The 18451-nt window shown below is 41.6% G+C and overlaps 1 protein-coding gene across 12 annotated transcripts in view; it reads left to right on the top strand.

The window, feature by feature from the left end:
• TLK2 (tousled like kinase 2) overlaps nt 1–18451 on the top strand; it is a 143477-nt gene that overhangs the window by 85845 nt on the left and 39181 nt on the right. For all 12 annotated transcript variants that reach the window (XM_032265947.1, XM_032265942.1, XM_032265943.1 and 9 more), the window contains 2 exons: nt 637–747; nt 6346–6482. In XM_032265947.1, coding sequence (XP_032121838.1) covers nt 637–747; nt 6346–6482 — 248 coding nt within the window. The remainder of the gene's footprint in view (nt 1–636; nt 748–6345; nt 6483–18451) is intronic.

Here is an 18451-nt window from a genome sequence, read left to right as displayed (position 1 = left end):
TTTTTTTTTTTTTTTTTTTTTTGAGTTGGAGTCTGACTCTGTTACCTCGGCTGGAGTGCAGTGGCGCGATCTCAGCTCAGTACAACCCCTGTCCCTTGGGTTCAAGCAGTTCTCCTGCCTCAGCCCCCCAAGCAGCTGGAATTAAGGCTCCCACCACCACGCCTGGCTAATTTATTTATTTTTAGTAGAGATGGGGTTTGACCATGTTGGCCAGGCTGGTCTTAAACTCCTGACTTCAAGTCCTCTGTCTGCCTTGGTCTCCCAGAGTGCTGGGATTGCATGCGTGAATGACAGCACCCAGCCTTAAAATTTGTTTAATTATTAGTTTGTGATAGCTTAGGTGTTTGTGATTACAAGATTAGCTGTAACTGGTTATTGGCAGGAGCAAAATATGATCAGTAGAAAAACGTGCCCAAGTTAGTAATTCAATCTGTCATTTACAAATAGATGATATATTATGAGAGAATAAAGGAATTACTTACTTTTCCTAAGACATAGTTACTTCTTACCTGTTTGAACTTTAATTTTGCTTTTGATAAAACAACACATAGAAATGATTTTTTTCTCTCTCTAGAAACTGCTTTTCTGTTAATCTTCTTCCTTAGAGCTAATTAAAAATTTTTTTTCTCATTCAAGGCCAACTGTGATTTGAGACGGCAGATTGATGAACAGCAAAAGATGCTAGAGAAATACAAGGAACGATTAAATAGATGTGTGACAATGAGCAAGAAACTCCTTATAGAAAAGGTCAGTAAATAATGTTGGCCTAAATTCTGTATCCCAGAGTACTCAATGTTTCATTGTGTGGCTTCTTTTCTCCTTACTTGAGATGAAAATATTTAAAAGTAGAGCTTTTTAGGAACATGATTTGACAATTAGAATTTTTTCCTTGCATGGACACCAGACCAAGCATCCAGAGTGTTAAGTTGGAATATGCTTTCTTGCTGTGCATTGCTTTGAATGTGGTACTGAGCAACACGGATGGCTTGTCCCAGTTGAGTTTACTTGGAGTATTGCTCTTCTCAATTCTTATATTCATTCTATTAATTGAAGTTAGTATCCTATTACTATTAGAAACATTAACAATAGTTGCAGTTTTGTTTCAGAGATGACATTAAGAGTAACTTATGTATATAATAATGTGATAATTAAGTGCTTTGTTCTTAAAAAATTAAAGTTGTCATATACCTGTGTATGATTACTTTAATTGGCTAATGTCCTCTTTATTATAGTTATTGGTTAGTTATCGAGTATCTCTGTTAGTAGTTATTAGTAACTATTTCTTCTTCTTCTTTTTTTTGAGACAGAGTCTCACTCTGTCGCCCAGGCCAGAGTGCAGTGGCGCAATCTCGCCTCACTGCGACTTCCGCCTCCTGGGTTCAAGAGATTCTCCTGCCTCAGCCTCCTGAGTGGCTGGGATTACAGGCACCCACGACCAGCCTGACAAACGTGGTGAAACCCCGTCTCTACTAAAAATACAAAAATTTTTTTGTATTTTTGCGAAATCCCTCTTACTTTAGTAAAATTTCATTTTTTGTATTTTTAGTAGAGACGGGGTTTCACCACGTTTGTCAGGCTGGTCTTGAACTCCTGACCTTGATCCTCCCACCTCTGCCTCCCAAAGTCCTGGGATTACAGTGGTAAGCCACCAAGCCCAGCCTTAGTGACTGTTTCTTAGAAGTTTGTTGTTATTGAGACAGAGCCTCATCCAGGAGTGCAGTGGTATGAGCTTGGCTCACTGTAGCCTCCACCTCTAGGCTCAAGCGATTTTTCTGCCTCAGCCTCCCAAGTAGCTGGGTTTACAGGCGTGTGCTACCATGTATGGTTAATTTTTGTATTTTTCGTAGAGACAGGGTTTCACCATGTTGGCTAGGCTAGTCTTGAACTCCTGACCTCAAGTGATCTGCGTGCTTTGGCTTTCCAAGGTGCTGGGATTATAGGCACTCACCACCTCTCCTGGCTTATTTCTTAGAAGTTTTAAGAAGACAAAACTTCCTAATGACAGTATTATAAGACAACCGAAAGATTTGAGATATACTGGTGATTTATTTTCCTGAAACCTTTGGAATGTTACTTAAAAGACACGGAACACTGTCTCTTAGTAAAAGTGAAATGGATTATTTTATTGAGGCCGAAGATACTGGGGAAAACTTTGTTTCATTCTTTGACTCATTAATCAATTTTTTAGAAAAGTAACCACTTTTTAAATTTTTTTCTGAGAGAAAAAATAAAATATATGCTAATCCAGATAATTTCTTTAAAATTTGAGTACCTCCTGAAGTCAGCATAGATTGAGCCAGTTGTACTAAACTCTAGATAGCATACTACAAAAAGTAAACATAATGCTGTCCCTGAGTTCTCACAAGAAAACAGAACTTTCTATTTGTTAAGAGTAGTACATAACAAAATTTAAATTTGTTTCCAAAAGAACTGAAATTATAGTACTTTCTTATTGACTTTCTAAATAAGGAATATTTATTGAGTGTCCGCTATACCATGATGCAGTTTAAAGAAACATAAATGGGCTAGGCACAGTGGCTCATGCCTGTAATCCCAGCACTTTGGGAACCCATGGTGGGCAGATCACTTGAGGTCAGGAGTATGAGATCAGCCTGGCCAACATGGTGAAACCCTGTCTCTACTAAAAATGCAAAAATTGGCCAGGTGTTATGGTGTACACCTGTAATCTCAGCTACCCTGGAGGCTGGGGCATGAGAATCACTTAAACCCTGGAGGCGGAGATTGCAATGAGCCTGAGATCGTGCCATTTCACTCCAGCCTGGGTAAAGGACTGAGACTCTGTCTCAAAACAAAAAAAACAAGCAAAGAAAAACCACACAAATGAGCTGGGCAAGGTGGCTCACGCCTGTAATCCCCGAACTTTTGGAGGCCAAGGCGCGCGGATCACCTGAGGTCAGGAGTTTGAGACCACCCTAACATGATGAAACCCCATCTCTACTAAAAATAAAAAAATTAGCCAGGTGTAGTGGCGGGCACCTGTAATCCCAGCTACTTGGGAGGCTGAGGCAGGAGAATTGCTTGAACCCTGGAGGCAGAGATTGCAGTAAGCTGAGATCATGCCATTGTACTCCAGCCTGGGCAATAGAGTGAGACTCTGTCTCAAAAAAAAACAAAAACAAAACAAAAAAACACACAAATGAAAATGTAATCATAGACTGTAATATTATCTTTCATCGAATTTCAGTACATAAAAACTGTTATAACTTAATCATAAAAGAAAATTCATTAAAAATGCACAAAAGACTTGAGCAGATAGTTTACCAGAAAAGAGCATATAAACATTTGCAAATGGCAAACATGACAAGATGCTCAATGTCATCATCCATCAGGAAAACTCAAGGTAAAACCACTGTGAGATATTATTACATACCCAGTAGAATGCCTAGAAGTAAAAAAAAAAAACTGACAGTGCCAAGGGTTGGTGAAGGTGAGGGGCGGCCTGATTTCTTACACTAATAGGAATGTAAAATATTATAGCCAGTTCAGAGGGTTTTGGACCATTTCTTTTTGAGATAAATATGTACTTAATGCTGTGATCCAGCAGTTCCTCTCCTGGCATTTACCCAAGACAAATGAAAGCAGATGTTGGCTGGGCATGGTAACTCACACCTGTAATCCCAGCACTTTGGGAGGCCCAGGCAGGAGAGTCACTTGAATCCAGGAGTGTGAGACTAGCCTGGGCAGCACAGTGAGACTATCTCTATTCTTAAAAACAGAAAGAAGCCGGGCGCGGTGGCTCACGCCTGTAATCCCAGCACTTTGGGAGGCCGAGGCGGGTGGATCACGAGGTCAAGAGATCGAGACCATCCTGGTCAACATGGTGAAACCCCGTCTCTACTAAAACTACAAAAAATCAGCTGGGCATGGTGGCGCGTGCCTGTAATCCCAGCTACTCAGGAGGCTGAGGCAGGAGAATTGCCTGAACCCAGGAGGCGGAGGTTGCGGTGAGCCGAGATCGCGCCATTGCACTCCAGCCTGGGTAACAAGAGTGAAACTCTGTCTCAAAAAAAAAAAAACAGAAAGAAAGCAAATGTCCATTAAAGTACATAAATATGAGGATATTCATAGCAGTTTATTCATAGCCAAATAGCAGAAACATCCTATATGTCTGCTAACAAGTGAATGTATATACACATTATGATATGGTCATACAGTGGAATACTACTCAGTAATAAAAAAAAGAATGAATTCCTCATAGTAGAACAACTTGCATGAATCTAAGAAACAAAAGACACAGTTCCTGCCATCAGAGGGGTAACAGTCTCCATGAGGGTGGGTGAATAAGATACATTCACATATATAAGGAAACCTATTCAGGTGAGTAGTGCACATATTAAGAATTCACTAAAATTAGCTGGGTATGGTGGCACATACCTGTAGTCCTAGCTACTCAGGAGGCTGAGGCAGGAGGATCACTGGAGCCAGGAGTTAGGGTCTGTAGTAAGCTGTGATTGCACTGCTGCACTCCAGCCTGGGCAACAGAGTGAGATCCTGTCTCTTAAAAAAAAAAAAAAAAAGAAAAGAAAAGAAAAATGCACTAAAATAAATCAAGGGCAGGGTACTAATTGGAGAAACCTGTAAAGAAGAGGGAAAATGTGTTCCGGGCATGGAAAACTGTAGCTATAAATTGGCTGTCGTTTGAAAATAGGACATCTCAAGGACGTTTATCCCTCACAGTACTTTATTCCTTTCCTTCGAATTTTTTACCACAGTTTGTTCTTAGAAATACCAATTAATATATTTAGTGGTTATAACTCTCCCCTCTCTAGGCTGTGATCACCAGTTGTTTTCTATTCTATACTTAACATTCTTACAGTTCATGATGTATAATTGGTTTTTAATAAACATATGTTGAATGAATGATGTTCTCAAGAATCAGGAGTATATAAGGTGTTCTGGAGTAAGAATTCTGCAGGGAGGCGGATATAATCTAGCTCATGGAGGAGTTTTTCCTCTCTGGATCCAAAGTTTGGTAGCAAAGACCCATGGAAGAGTTGGAGTATCACATTGAAAGTGTGCGAAGTGGTGTTCTGAGAAGATGAATTGGCAGCAGTTCTTTAGAATAGATTAGAGAAGAAACAGAAAATAGGGAAACAGCCTAAGAGCTAGGCATTGATGTGGCCCAAATACAAGGTGCGGTACTCTAAGATTAAAAACACACGGTCATCCAGGCATGGTGGCTCACGCGTATAATCCCAGCACTTTGGGGAGGCAAAGGAGGGTGGGCTACCTGAGGTCAGGAGTTTGAGACCAGCCTGTCCAACTTGGAGAAACCCCGTTTCTATTAAAAATACAAAATTAGCCGAATGTGGTGGCACATGCCTGTAATCCCAGCTACTTGAGAGGCTGAGGCAGGAGAATCGCTTGAACCCAGGAGGTGGAGGTTGCGGTAAGCCAAGATTGTGTCATTGCACTCTAGCCTGGGCAAAAGAATGAAACTCCATCTCAAAAAGTTAAAACACATAAGCAGGCCGGGTGCCGTGGCTTAAGCCTGTAATCCCAGCACTTTGGGAGGCCGACGATGGCCGACCGCTTGAGGCTAGGCATTCGAGATCACCCTGGCCAACATGGCGAAACCCTGTCTCTACTAAAAAATACAAAAGTTGGCCAGGCGCGGTGGCTCACACCTGTAATCCCAGCACTTTGGGAGGCTGAGGCGGGTGGATCATGAGGTCAGGAGTTCGAGACCAACTTGGTCAACATAGTGAAACTCTATCTCTACTGAAAATAAAAAAATTAGCCAGGCTTGGTGGTGCATGCCTATAGTCCCAGCTACTGGAGAGGCTGAGGCAGAACAATCTCTTGAACCCAGGAGGTGGAGGTTGCAGTGAGCCAAGATTGCGCCACTGCTCTCCAGCTTGGGCAACAGAGTAAGACTTCGTGTCAGAAACAAAACAAAACAAAACAAAAATTATCTGGGCATGGTGGGGCGCCCCTGTAGTCCCAGTTACTCTGGAGACTGCAGCAGGAGAATCACTTGAACCCTGGAGGCAGAGGTTGCAGTGAGCTGAGATTATGGCTCTGCATGCCAGTCTGGGTGACAGAGTAAGACTCTGTCTCCAAAGAAAAAAAACCACACACACATAGAGAGGCAGGTTGGGAAAGCTTTACCAAGGAAGAACCTGTGATTGTTTCATTATTCTATCTTGTCTGCTTTATTTGAATAGAAATGATAAGTCATCCAAGGACTCATAACTGACTGTTCTGAGGTGTATGGTTTTCAACAGCATGTTTCCTGATCAAGTTAAATGTTTTAGTTTCTAAGAAGTGTCTTTATCCATGCTAATTGGTATTGAATTCCTTTTTTTGTCCGTTTCCCCAAAGTCAAAACAAGAGAAGATGGCATGTAGAGATAAGAGCATGCAAGACCGCTTGAGATTGGGCCACTTTACTACTGTCCGACATGGGGCCTCGTTTACTGAACAGTGGACAGATGGTTATGCTTTTCAGAATCTTATCAAGTAAGTGAATTGTTACGATTAAATGGAGAATTGAAAAGTTCATTTGGATTTTTTAGGTTTTCTGTAATTGTAGTCATTAATAATCCTACTAGTGGTCATCCTCTTTTCAGTTATGAGTTGAAGTCCTGAAAAAAATGGCACAAGTAATTAGGAATACAAAGTGAGTTCTGTTCTCTGTAACAGTTGCGGGTTGATAAGAAAATAAATAATGAGTTCTGGATTAAAATTTAAAAATTTGGAATTGCTAAAGCTCAGGAAGAAAAACCTAGGGCTTGACTTTCTATCTTTCTAATTATATAATGAATTTTCATTAAGAGTCTGTTGAGCATTTATTCTGGTTCCACAGAAAAATGAAATGTGAAAGGATCTGAGGGAGAATGTCTTGAGTTAGGTATAAAGCAGAATAAAACCATTGAAGAACTTTATAGGACATGTTCCTGGAGTTATTTAAGGAGACAGTGTCCAGTTATCAGAGAGAGTCACTTCCTGGAAGACATTGGTGACCAGCCCCGCTGTGTGTGCCTCTTTGCAGCTTGGAATCTTGAGGATACATTCTCTTTGTCATAATTTTTGATTTGAAACATTCAGGTATTTATTCCAAGGAGGGAATTAGTATTTAAAATCCTCAAATTCCAACTGTGTGAATAGCTACAGTTAGCTCAGATGTTTAAAGGTATATAGATATCTTCAGGTTGCAGTACCTTTTAGAGTGTGTGTGTGTTTGTGTGTGTATCTGTGTCTTTGTGTGTCTGTGTACCTGTGTGTGTGTGTTTAATCTCCAGATCATGATAAGTTGGAAGATTCCATAGATTGCCTTTCCTACCTGTTTTTTCCTTGCTGAAATAGCTTGTTGAGTATGAATGGTAGAGCATATAGGACTAGTTTTGAGTAATAATGAGACATAAATAAGAAACTTATACCTGAAAGAAAATACAAATATTGATGCTATTTATAATATTTGCTAAAACTAACCTCTGAATTACACATTAGTAGTCCTTGTTTTATATGTGAAACGTTAACCTCCAACTTAGTTTAAGCATGTTTTTGCTGCATGATTGTTCCTCATGTATGTATATTTTGGTGTATGAAGAGGCTTTCAAGTCAAAGAATACCTTGGAAGGAAAGCACAGACTTTTCTTAGGCCAGCACCAAACATTCAGAGCAGCATTTACTCTGTGCTCTTAAGCATAGATAGCTGGTGATAGCAGAGATACCAGTGTAAACAGCAGTTACATGGAGGTGTGATACCTGTTCTGTAACATCCTAGCCAAGACATGCAAGTTGCTCTGGAAGTGACACACCATCAGCTTTCCACATTTGTTAAAATGGAATCAGAAGAAGATAAAACTTAAGGTCCCCATAGTGGCCAAAGCCACGTAATGGTTACATTGACTTTTAGTAGTGGTAGTGGCTTTAAGCAGCCCTGACAATGGCTACTGTTTAGATAGCAATCTTTTTAGACTTTAATTCAAAGAAGATACAGTAGTGGGTTTGTATAGCGATGTAATTAGTTTTAAGGAATGCTTACGGCTGGGCACAGTAGCTCATGCCCATAATCTCAGCATGAGATTTATCTGAAGCGGGTAGATAAATTGAGCCCAGGAGTTCAAGACAAGCCTGGGCAACATGATGAAACCCTGTCTCTACAAAATATACAAAATTAGCCAGGTGTGCTGTTGCATAACTGTGGTCCCAGCTGCTTGGGAGGCTGAGGTGGCAGAATGACTTGAGCCCAGGAGACAGAGGTGCATGATGCAGAGAGTGGTGCAGTGAGCCAAGAGTTGCACCACTGTCCTCCAGCCTGGGTGACAGAGCTGACCCTGTCTCAAAACAAAACCAAACAAAACAAAAATTAAAGTTACTGCTAATAGTAGCAGTATTTTATCTTCTTACTCTAAATGCAGCTTGATGCCCATGAGTGTTTGGAAATCTGTATGGTAGAGTACAAAATGATGACTTTGCTGTAGAGCCATCAAATCAGAGGAATTGAGACTATGTGAATGAAATCCATAAGGAGGACTGTTTGCTATTGGTGGAGAGCATGTTTTTACGGTTTTAAGTCATATAAATGGCAAGAAATCCGTATCCTCTCTTGGGAAGCTGTTCCTGGCTGATGTCTATTAATTGCAGGTATTTTAGTTCCTAAAATTTAGCTTAAATCAATTAATTTCCTTTCTTCAGTATAGAAATTGAAATTCTCTAGTGGTAAAAAGCTATATATCTAATAACCTCACAGATGACAATTCTGCACATGAGAAACTCCAAGACGTGTGAAGTAATTTAGTGGGTAAAGTAGCTGAACACCAACATCAGTACTAGGTTTTATGGGAGGAGACAAACCTAAAGGCATTTAAAAAATAAATCAGATAATGAAATATAGCCTCAATAGGACCCTTAACACCTTTGTTGTTGTTGTTGTTCTTTTTGTGTCCTGGTTATTTTTGAGTGATCTTTAATTTCCTAAAACAGAAGATTTGTTGTCTAATAGGAAAATTCTATCAGATTTATAATCCCTTTTGGCCAGATGAGTAATTTTTGCTTTCTACAGTATGTTTGAATCTGTTGAAAAAGTAACTTATTTTATATTTCTGAGAAAGTAATGTTAAATACTAAATGTTAGTGTTATTCAGTGTACCACTTTTTGTTTAAAGACTCCAACGGTCCATCACAAGAGAATAAAAATTATTTACTAAGACTTTGTTTATGTTGAAATAAACAGAATTAAAGTAATGGGATTTGGCTGGGTGTGGTGGCTCATGCCTGTAATCCCAGCACTTTGGGAGGCTGAGATGGGCAGATCACTTGAGGCCAGGAGTTTTAGACCAACCTGGCCAACATGATGAAAATCTGTCTCTACTAAAAATACAAAAATTAGCCAGGCATGGTGGCACACGCCTATAATCCCAGCTACATGGGAGGCTGAGGCAGGAGAATTGCTTGAACACAGGAGGCGCAGGTTGCAATGAGCCAAGCTTGTGCCACTGCGCTTCAGTCTGGGTGACAGAGTGGGACCCTGTCTCAAAAAAGAAAAAAAGGTAAATGGGATTTGACTTGTGTACAAAATTGTTATCATTTAAGATGCACGTAATTAGGGTAATTAGAGGACGAAATTAAACTTTACAGCATTGTAATACTAGTCCTGGTATTTATTCTGAAGTGTAAGAAGTTCCAGTATCCATTTTATTTTATTTTGAGACAGAGCCTCACTGTGTTGCCCAGGCTGCAGTGTAACGGCACGATCTTGGCTCACTGCAACCTCCACCTCCCATGTTCAAGTGATTCTCCTGCCTCAGCCTCCTAAGTCGCTGGGATTATAGGTGCCCACCACTACGCCTGGTTAATTGTCTCATTTTAAGTAGAGTTGGGGTTTTGTCTTGTTGGCTAGGCTGGTCTCAAACTCCTGACCTCAATTGATGCAACTGCCTTGTCCTAACCAGTATCCATTTTAAAGCAATTCATGTAAAACCATCGGATTCTCAGTCACATGATCTATAACAAAGTCATTCATTTTGTTGATTTTATAAACATTAGATCTTCTTTCGGTATCTTATACCATTTCACAGCTCCCAGTTTATACAGAATATATGAAATTCTGGGAATCTTTAAAAATCTCATCTGGGCTGGGCGTGGTGGCTCACACGTGTAATCCCAACCCTTTGGGAGGACGAGGTGGGTGGATAACCTGAGGTCAAGAGTTCTAGAGCAGTCTGGCCAACATGGTGAAACCCTGTCTCTACTAAAAGTGCAAAAATTAGCTGGGCATGGTGGGATAGGCCTGTAGTCCCAGCTACCCAGGAGGTTGAGACAGGAGAATTGCCTGTACTTGGGAAGTGGAAGTTGGAGTGAGCCAGGATTGCGCCATTGCACTCCAGCCTGGGGGACAGAACGAAACTTTTTTCTCTCTCAAAAAAAAAAAAAAAAAAATCTCATCTGGGATATTGACATGCTGTTTGAAGTTTCAGACCTCTCAGACATGAAATAGATAATAGAGGACTTTAAAAAAACTTGTTGTTAAAATAATGACTGAAATATATACTTTTTTTTTTTTTTTTTTTGATGGGATCTCTTTCGCCTAGGCTGGAGTACAGTGGGCGCAATCTCGGCTCACTGCAAACTCTGCTTCTTGGGTTCAAGCAACTCTCCTCCCTCAGCCTCCTGAGTAGCTGGGACTACAGGTGCCCACCACCATGCCCGGCTAATTTTTATATTTTTAGTAGAGACGGAGTTTCACCACATTGGCAAGTCCGGTCTTGAACTCCAGACCTCAGGTGATTGACCTGCCTCAGCCTCCCAAAGTGCTGGGATTACAGGCATGAGCCACCGTGCCCAACTGCATTTTTAAAAATACCTTTCCTACTAGTTACTTCTAGTATGGTTAGAGTATAGAATGTAGTTTTGCTGCTGAAGGTGCCCACAGTCATTTCCTAGGCTGCTGTAACAAATACCATAAACTGGGTAGTTTCAAGTAACAGAAATGTATTCTCTCATACTTCAGGAGTCTAAACGTCTGAAATCAAGGTGGGGCAGCACCATATTCCCTTAAGTCTCTAGGGAGCATCTTTCTTTGCCTTTTCAGCAGTGTGGCAGCCTCAGGTGTCCCTTGGCCTGTGGCAGCATAACTCCATTCTCTGCCTCCACATGGCGTTCTCCCTGTGCGTCTCTCTCTCCTCATAAGGACAGCAGTCATATAGGATCAGGGTCCTTCTGTGTTCAGTGTGACCTCATCTCTTCACTAATAACATCTTTAATGACCCTATTTCCAAATAAGGTCATATTCTGAGGTACTGGGGGTTAGGACTTTAACATATCTTTTGGGGGGCACAACCCATAACACACGATGGTGCAGAAGATTTGTTTTTATTGGTTTCTAATTTGTAAACTAGTTAATTACAGAAAATTTGACATCTTATTAGGAAATACTCTAATGGTAATGGTGTTAGATTAACTGCAGTCGTAAAAATATGTTTTAGGCAGCTCACCTGAGGCTGCTGAGGTGGCGCCCGGTGTCGAGGTCGCCGTCCCTGCTCCATCCGCGGCTCCGGCCCATGCCAGCCCAGTCCCCGGCACAGCCGTCCGAGACCCTGCGGCGGCAGGCGATGGTGCGGTGGCAGGCATAAAGGAGGATGGAAGAGCAGGACAAGGTGTCAGCATGGGAGCAGCACTTCCACAGCCAAGTGTGGGAGTCCACGGATTTGTTTTAAGATTTATAGCTCCTGGAGAGTGGCGCAGTGATGCACAGCTTCAGCATATTCCTGCAGGGTCTGCTTGGCATTGTGGCCTTCAGCACATTAATGCCAACAGTAGCTGAAAGAAAAATTGTCATCGGAAGATGGCCGACTAGGAACAGCTCAGGATTGCAGCTCCCAGTGAAAGAGCAGAGGGCGACTGGAACACCTGGTAGAGAGTCGACTGTTCAACTAAAAAAAAAAAGACTCTGAGTCAGGGAGCCAGGTGATCAGGCTCGGCTGGTCCCACCCCACCCCCCTACCCCACACACACAAAAACAGTAATTGAAAATGCTCTGGGTTGAGAGTTTCACAGCAAGCACAGCTGAACCCGGGCTGGTCCAGCTCTGTGGGGGAAGGGCGTCCGCCATTACTGAGACACTCCACCGCTATGGAGGCAGTCCGCCATCGCTGAGGCAGCTCACCGTTGCCGAGGCAACCTGCCACTACAGAGACAGTCTGCCATTACAGAGGCGGGCCACCATTGCCGAGGCAGTTCTAACTACACCCATATAAACAGGACTGCAGGGAAGATCACACGGCAGCTGGGTGGGGCCCACAGCAGCTCAGCAAAGCCTCTGCAGCCAGACAGTGACTAGGCTGCCTCCTCACTGGGCAGGGCAGCCCTGAAAAAGAAAAGGCAGCAGCACAATGGAAACTCATAAATAAAGCCCTAACTGCCTGGGACAGAGCACCTGGGAATAAAAAAAAAAGGGAGTTTATGAGTTCTGCTACAGCAGACCTAAACGTACCTGCCCAGCAACTCTGAATGAACAACAGAGCTCAAAGCTCAGCACTTGAGCTCCAATAAAGGACAGACTGTCTCCTCAAGCAGCTCCCTGACCCCCATATATCCAAAGAGTCACCTCATAAAGGAGAGAACAGACTGACATTTGGCGGGTATCCTTCTGGGACAAAGATAGCAGAAGAAGAAACTGGTAGCAACCCTTACTGTTCTGCAGCTGCTGCAGGTGATCCCCAGGCAAGCAGGGCCTGGAGTGGACCTCAGCAGTCCTACAGCAGAGGGGCCAGACTGTTAGAAGGAAAACTAAGAAGCAGAAATGACTTCATCATCCACAAACTGGAAGTTCACTCAGAGACCCAATCTGAAAGTCAGCAACTACAAAGACAACAGGTGGATAAATCCACAAAGATGGGAAGAAACCAGCGCCAAAAGGATGAAAACACCCGAAACCAGAACACCTCACCTCCTACAAGGGATCACAACTCCTCACCAGCAAGAGAACAAGGCTGGATGGAGAATGAATGTGATGAAATGACAGAATCAGACTTCAGAGGCGGGTAATAAGAAACTTCTGTGAGCTAAAAGAACATGTTCTAACCCAATGCAAAGAAACTAAGAACCTTGAGAAAAGATTTGACGAAATGCTAACGAGAATGGACAACATAGAGAGGAATATAAGTGAATTGATGGAGCTGAAAAACACAACACGAGAACTTCGCGAAGCATGCACAAGTTTCAACAGCCGAATTGACCAAGCAGAAGAAAGGATATCAGAGGTCAAAGATCAACTCAAAATAAAATGAGAAGGCAAGAATAGAGAAAAAAGGGTAAAAAGGAATGAACAAAGTCTCCAAGAAATGTGGGACTATGTGAAAAGACCTAATCTACGTTTGATAGGTGTACCTGAATGTGACGAAGAGAATGAATCCAAGCTGGAAAATACTCCTCAGGATATTATCCAGGAAAACTTCCCCAGCCTAGCAAGGCAGGCCAATATTCAAGTCCAGGAAATACAGAGAACACCACAAAGATATTCCTCAAGAAGAGCAACCCCAAGGCACATAATCGTCAGATTCACCAGGGTTGAAATGAAGGAGAAAATGCTAAGGGCAGCCAGAGAGAAAGGTTGGGTTACCCACAAAGGGAAGCCTATCAGACTCACAGCAGATCTCTGAGCAGAAACCCTATAAGCCAGAAGAGAGTGGGGGCCAATATTCAACATCCTTGAAGAAAAGAAACTTCAACCCAGAATCTCAAAGCCAGCCAAACGAAGCTTCATAAGTGAAGGAAAAATAAAATCCTTTGCAAACAAGCAAGTACTCAAGAGATTTCATCACCACCAGGCCAGCTTTACAAGAGCTCCTGAAAGAGGCTCTATACATATAAAGGAACAACCAATACCAGCCACTCCAAAAACATACGAAATGGTAAAGAGCATCAACACAATCAAGAATGTGCATCAACTAACGGGCAAAACAGCCACCTAACATCAAAATGGCAGTATCAGATTCACACATAACAGTATTAACCCTAAATGTAAATGGACTAAATGCCCCAATCAAAAGACACAGACTGGCAAATTGGATAAAAAGCCAAAACCCATCAGTGTGCTGTATCCAGGAAACCCATCTCACATGCAAGGATACACAAAGGCTCAAAATAAAGGGATGGAGGAAGATTTACCAAGCAAATGGAAAGCAGAAAAAAAAAAAGCAGGAGGTGCAGTTCTCGTCTCTGATAAAATAGACTTTGAAGCAACAAAGATCAAAAGAGACAAAGAAAGACATTACATAATGGTAAAAGGATCAATGGCAACAAGAAGAGCTAACGATCCTAAATATATATGCACCCAATACAGGAGCACCTAGATACATAAGGAAAGTTCTTAATGACTTACAAAGAGACTTAGACTCCCACACAATAATAACGGGAGACTTTAACACCCCATTTTCAATATTAGATCAACCAGACAGAAAATTAACGAGGATATCCAGGACTTGAACTCAGGCCTGGACCAAGCAAACCTAATAGACATTTACAGAACTCTCCACCCCAAATCCACAGAATATACATTCTTCTCAGCACCACATCACACCTGCTCTAAAATTGACCACATAATTGGAAGTTAATCACTCCTCAGCAAATGCAAAAGAACAGAAATCATAACAAACAGTCTCTCAGACCACAGTGCAATCGAGTTAGAACCCAGAATGCAGAAACAAACTCAAAACAGCACAGCTTCATGGAAATTGAACAACTGTCTCTTGAATGTTGACTGGATAAACAATGAAACGAAGGCAGAAATAAAGATGTTCTTCAAAACCAACGAGAACGAAGACACAACATACCAGAATCTCTGGGACACATTTAAAGCAGTCTCTAGAGGAAAATATGTAGCAATAAGTGTCCACATGAGAAGCAAGAAGAGATCTAAAATTAACACCCTAGCATCAAAATTGAAAGAGCTAGAGGAGCAAGATAAAAAAAACTCAAAACCTAGCAGAAGACAAGAAATAACTAAGATCAGAGCAGAACTGAAGGAGATAAAGACACAAAAAAACCTTCAAAAAATCAATAAATCCAGGAGCTGGTTTTTCGAAAAGATCAACAAAATAGACCACTAGCCGATTAATAAAAAAAAAAAGAGAGAGAATAACCAAATTGATGCAATAAAAAATGATAAAGGGGTTATCACCACATATTCCACAGAAATTTAGACCATCATCAGAGATTATTACAAACAACTCTATGCACATAAACTAGTAAACCTGGAAGAAATGGATAAATTCCTGGACACTTGCCTCCTCCCAAGCCTAAACCAGGAAGAAGTCGAAACCCTGAATAGACCAATAACAAGGTCTGAGGTTGGTAGCAATTAAGAGCCTACCACCCAAAAAAAGCCCAGGTCCAGACGGGTTCACAGCCAAATTCTACCAGACATACAAAGAGGAGCTGGTACCATTCCTTCTGAAACTATTCCAGATAATGCAAAAAGAGGGAATCCTTCCCAAATCATTTTATGAGACCAACATAATCCTGATTCCAAAACCCGGCAGAGACTCAACAAGAAAAGAAAACTTCAGGCCAATATCCACAATGATCATAGACGCAAAAATCTTCAATAAAATACTGGCAAGCCAATTGCAACAGCACACCAAAAAGCTTATCCACCATGATCAAGTAGGCTTCATCCCAGGGATGCAAGGCTGGTTCAGTATGCGCAAGTCTATAAACGTAATTCACCACTTAAACAGAACCAAAGACAAAAACCACATGATTATCTCAATTGATGCAGAGAAGGGCTTGGACAAAATTCCACAGCCCTTTATGCTAAAAACCCTCAATAAGCTCAATATTGACGGAACGTATCTCAAAATAATAAAAGCTATTTACGACAAACCAGCAGCCAATATCATACTGAATGGGTAAAAAACTGGAAGCATTCCCTTTGAAATCTGGCACTAGACAAGGATGCCCTCTCTCACCACTCCTATTCAATATAGTACTGGAAGTTCTAGCCAGAGCAATCAGGCAAGAAAAAGAAATAAAGGGTATTCAAATAGGAAAGGAGGAAGTCAAATTGTCTCTATTTGCAGATGACATGATTGTATATCTAGAAGACCCCATCGTCTCAGTCCAAAATCTCCTGAAACTGATAAGCAACTTCAGCAAAGTCTCAGGATACAAAATCAATGTGCAAAAATCACAAGCATTCCTATACACCAAGAACAGACTTAAAGAGAGCCAAATCAAGAACGAACTGCCATTCACAATTGCTACAAAGAGAATAAAGTGCCTAGGAATACAACTAACAAGGAACGTAAAGGACCTCTTCAAGGAGAACTACAAGCTACTGCTTAACGAAATAAGAGAGGACACAAACAGATGGAGAAGCATTCTATGTTCATGATTAGGAAGAATCAATATCGTGAAAATGGCCATACCTCCCAAAGTAATTTACAGATTCAACGCTATCCCCATCAAGCTACCAATGACCTTCTTCACAGAACTGGAAAAAAACACCTTAAACTGCATATGGAACCAAAAGACAGCCCGCATAGCCAAGTCAATTCTAAGCAAAAATAACAAAGCAGGAGGCATCACACTACCAGACTTCAAACTATACTACAAGGCTACAGTAATCAAAGCAGCATGGTACTGGTACCAAAACAGAGATATAAATCAATGGAACACGACAGAGGCCTCAGAGGCAACACAACATATCTACAACCATCCAATCTTTGACAAACCTGACAAAAGCAAGCAATGGGGAAAGGATTCCCCGTTTAATAAATGATGTTGGGAAAACTGGCTAGTCATGTGCAGAAAGCAGAAACTGGATTCCTTCCTGACACCTTACACTAAAATTAATTCCAGATGGATTAAAGACTTAAACATAAGACGTAACACCATAAAAATCCTAGAATAAAATCTAGGCAAAACCATTCAGGACATAGGCTTAGGCAAGGACTTCATGACCAAAACACCAAAAGCACTGGCAACAAAAGCCAAAATAGAAAAATGGGACATAATCAAACTCCACAGCTTCTGTACGGCAAAAGAAACAGTCATTAGAGTGAATCGGCAACCAACAGAATGGGAAAAAATTTTTGCAGTCTACCCATCTGAGAAGGGGCTGATATCCAGAATCTACAAAGAACTAAAACAGATTTACAAGAAAAAAACAAACAAGCCCATTCAAAAGTGGGCAAAGGACATGAACAGACACTTTACAAAAGAAGACATACATGAAGCCAACAAACGTGAAAAAATGCTCATCATCACTGTCATTAGAGAAATGCAAATCAAAACTACATTGAGATACCATCTCATGCCAGTTAGAATGGCGATCATTAAAAAATCTGGAGACAACAGATGCTGGAGAGGATGTGGAGAAATAGGAACACTTTTTTACACTGTTGGTGGGAGTGTAAATTAGTTCAACCATTGTGGAAGACAGTGTGGCGATTCCTTAAGGACCTAGAAATAGAAATTCCATTTGACCCAGCAATCCCATTACTGAGTATATATCCAAAGGATTATAAATTGTTCTACTATAAGGACACATGCACACTACTGTTCATTGCAGCACTGTTTACAATAGCAAAGACCTGGAACCAACTCAAATGCCCATTGATGATAAACTAGACAGGGAAAATGTGGCACATATACACCATGGAATATTATGCAGCCATCAAAAACGATGAGTTCGTGTCCTTCGTAGGGACATGGATGAACCTGGAAACCATCATTCTCAGCAAACTGACAGAAGAGCAGAAAATCAAACAGCGCATGTTCTCACTCATAGGCGGGTGTTGAACAATGAGAACACATGGACACAGGGAGGGGAGCACTACACACTAGGGTCTGTTGGGGGGAAATGGGGGAGGGACAGTGGGGGTGGGGAGTTGGGGAGAGAGAGCATGGGGAGAAATGCCAGATACAGGTGAAGGGGAGGAAGGCAGCAAATCACACTGCCACGTGTGTACCTATGCAACAATCTTGCATGTTCTTCACGTGTACCCCAAAACCTAAGAGGCAATTAAAAAAATATGTTTTATACTAATTCATTTTGTGCACTATTCCCTAAGGAGTTCTTACAAGTTGGAAGACTTCATTGTGCTTTCTCTGAATGCATTTGTCTTTTTTTTTTTTTTGAGATGGTGTCTTGCTCTGTCGCCCAGGCTAGAATGCAGTGGCGCACTCTTGGCTCACTGCAACCTCTGCCTCCCAGGTTCAAGCATTTCTCCTGCCTCAGCCTCCTGAATAGCTATGATTACAGGCACGCACCACCACGCCTGGCTAATTTTGTGTTTTTAGTAGAGATGGGTTTCACCACGTTCGTCAGGCTGGTCTCGATCTCCTGACGTCGTGATCTGCCTGCTTTGGCCTCCCAAAGTGCTAGGATTAGAGGCATGAACCACCGCACCCGGCCACATATTTGTCTTTCAAAAACTTAATTTAGGTGGCACTGTATCAGTGGACAGGGTTATCACGTA

The sequence above is a fragment of the Sapajus apella genome, unplaced genomic scaffold (genome assembly GCF_009761245.1).
Source record: "Sapajus apella isolate SASKATOON/1434 unplaced genomic scaffold, GSC_monkey_1.0 scaffold153, whole genome shotgun sequence".
NCBI lineage: Eukaryota > Metazoa > Chordata > Mammalia > Primates > Cebidae > Sapajus > Sapajus apella.
Note: the sequence above shows the minus strand (reverse complement) of the source record. Positions and strands in the feature narration are given on the sequence as shown.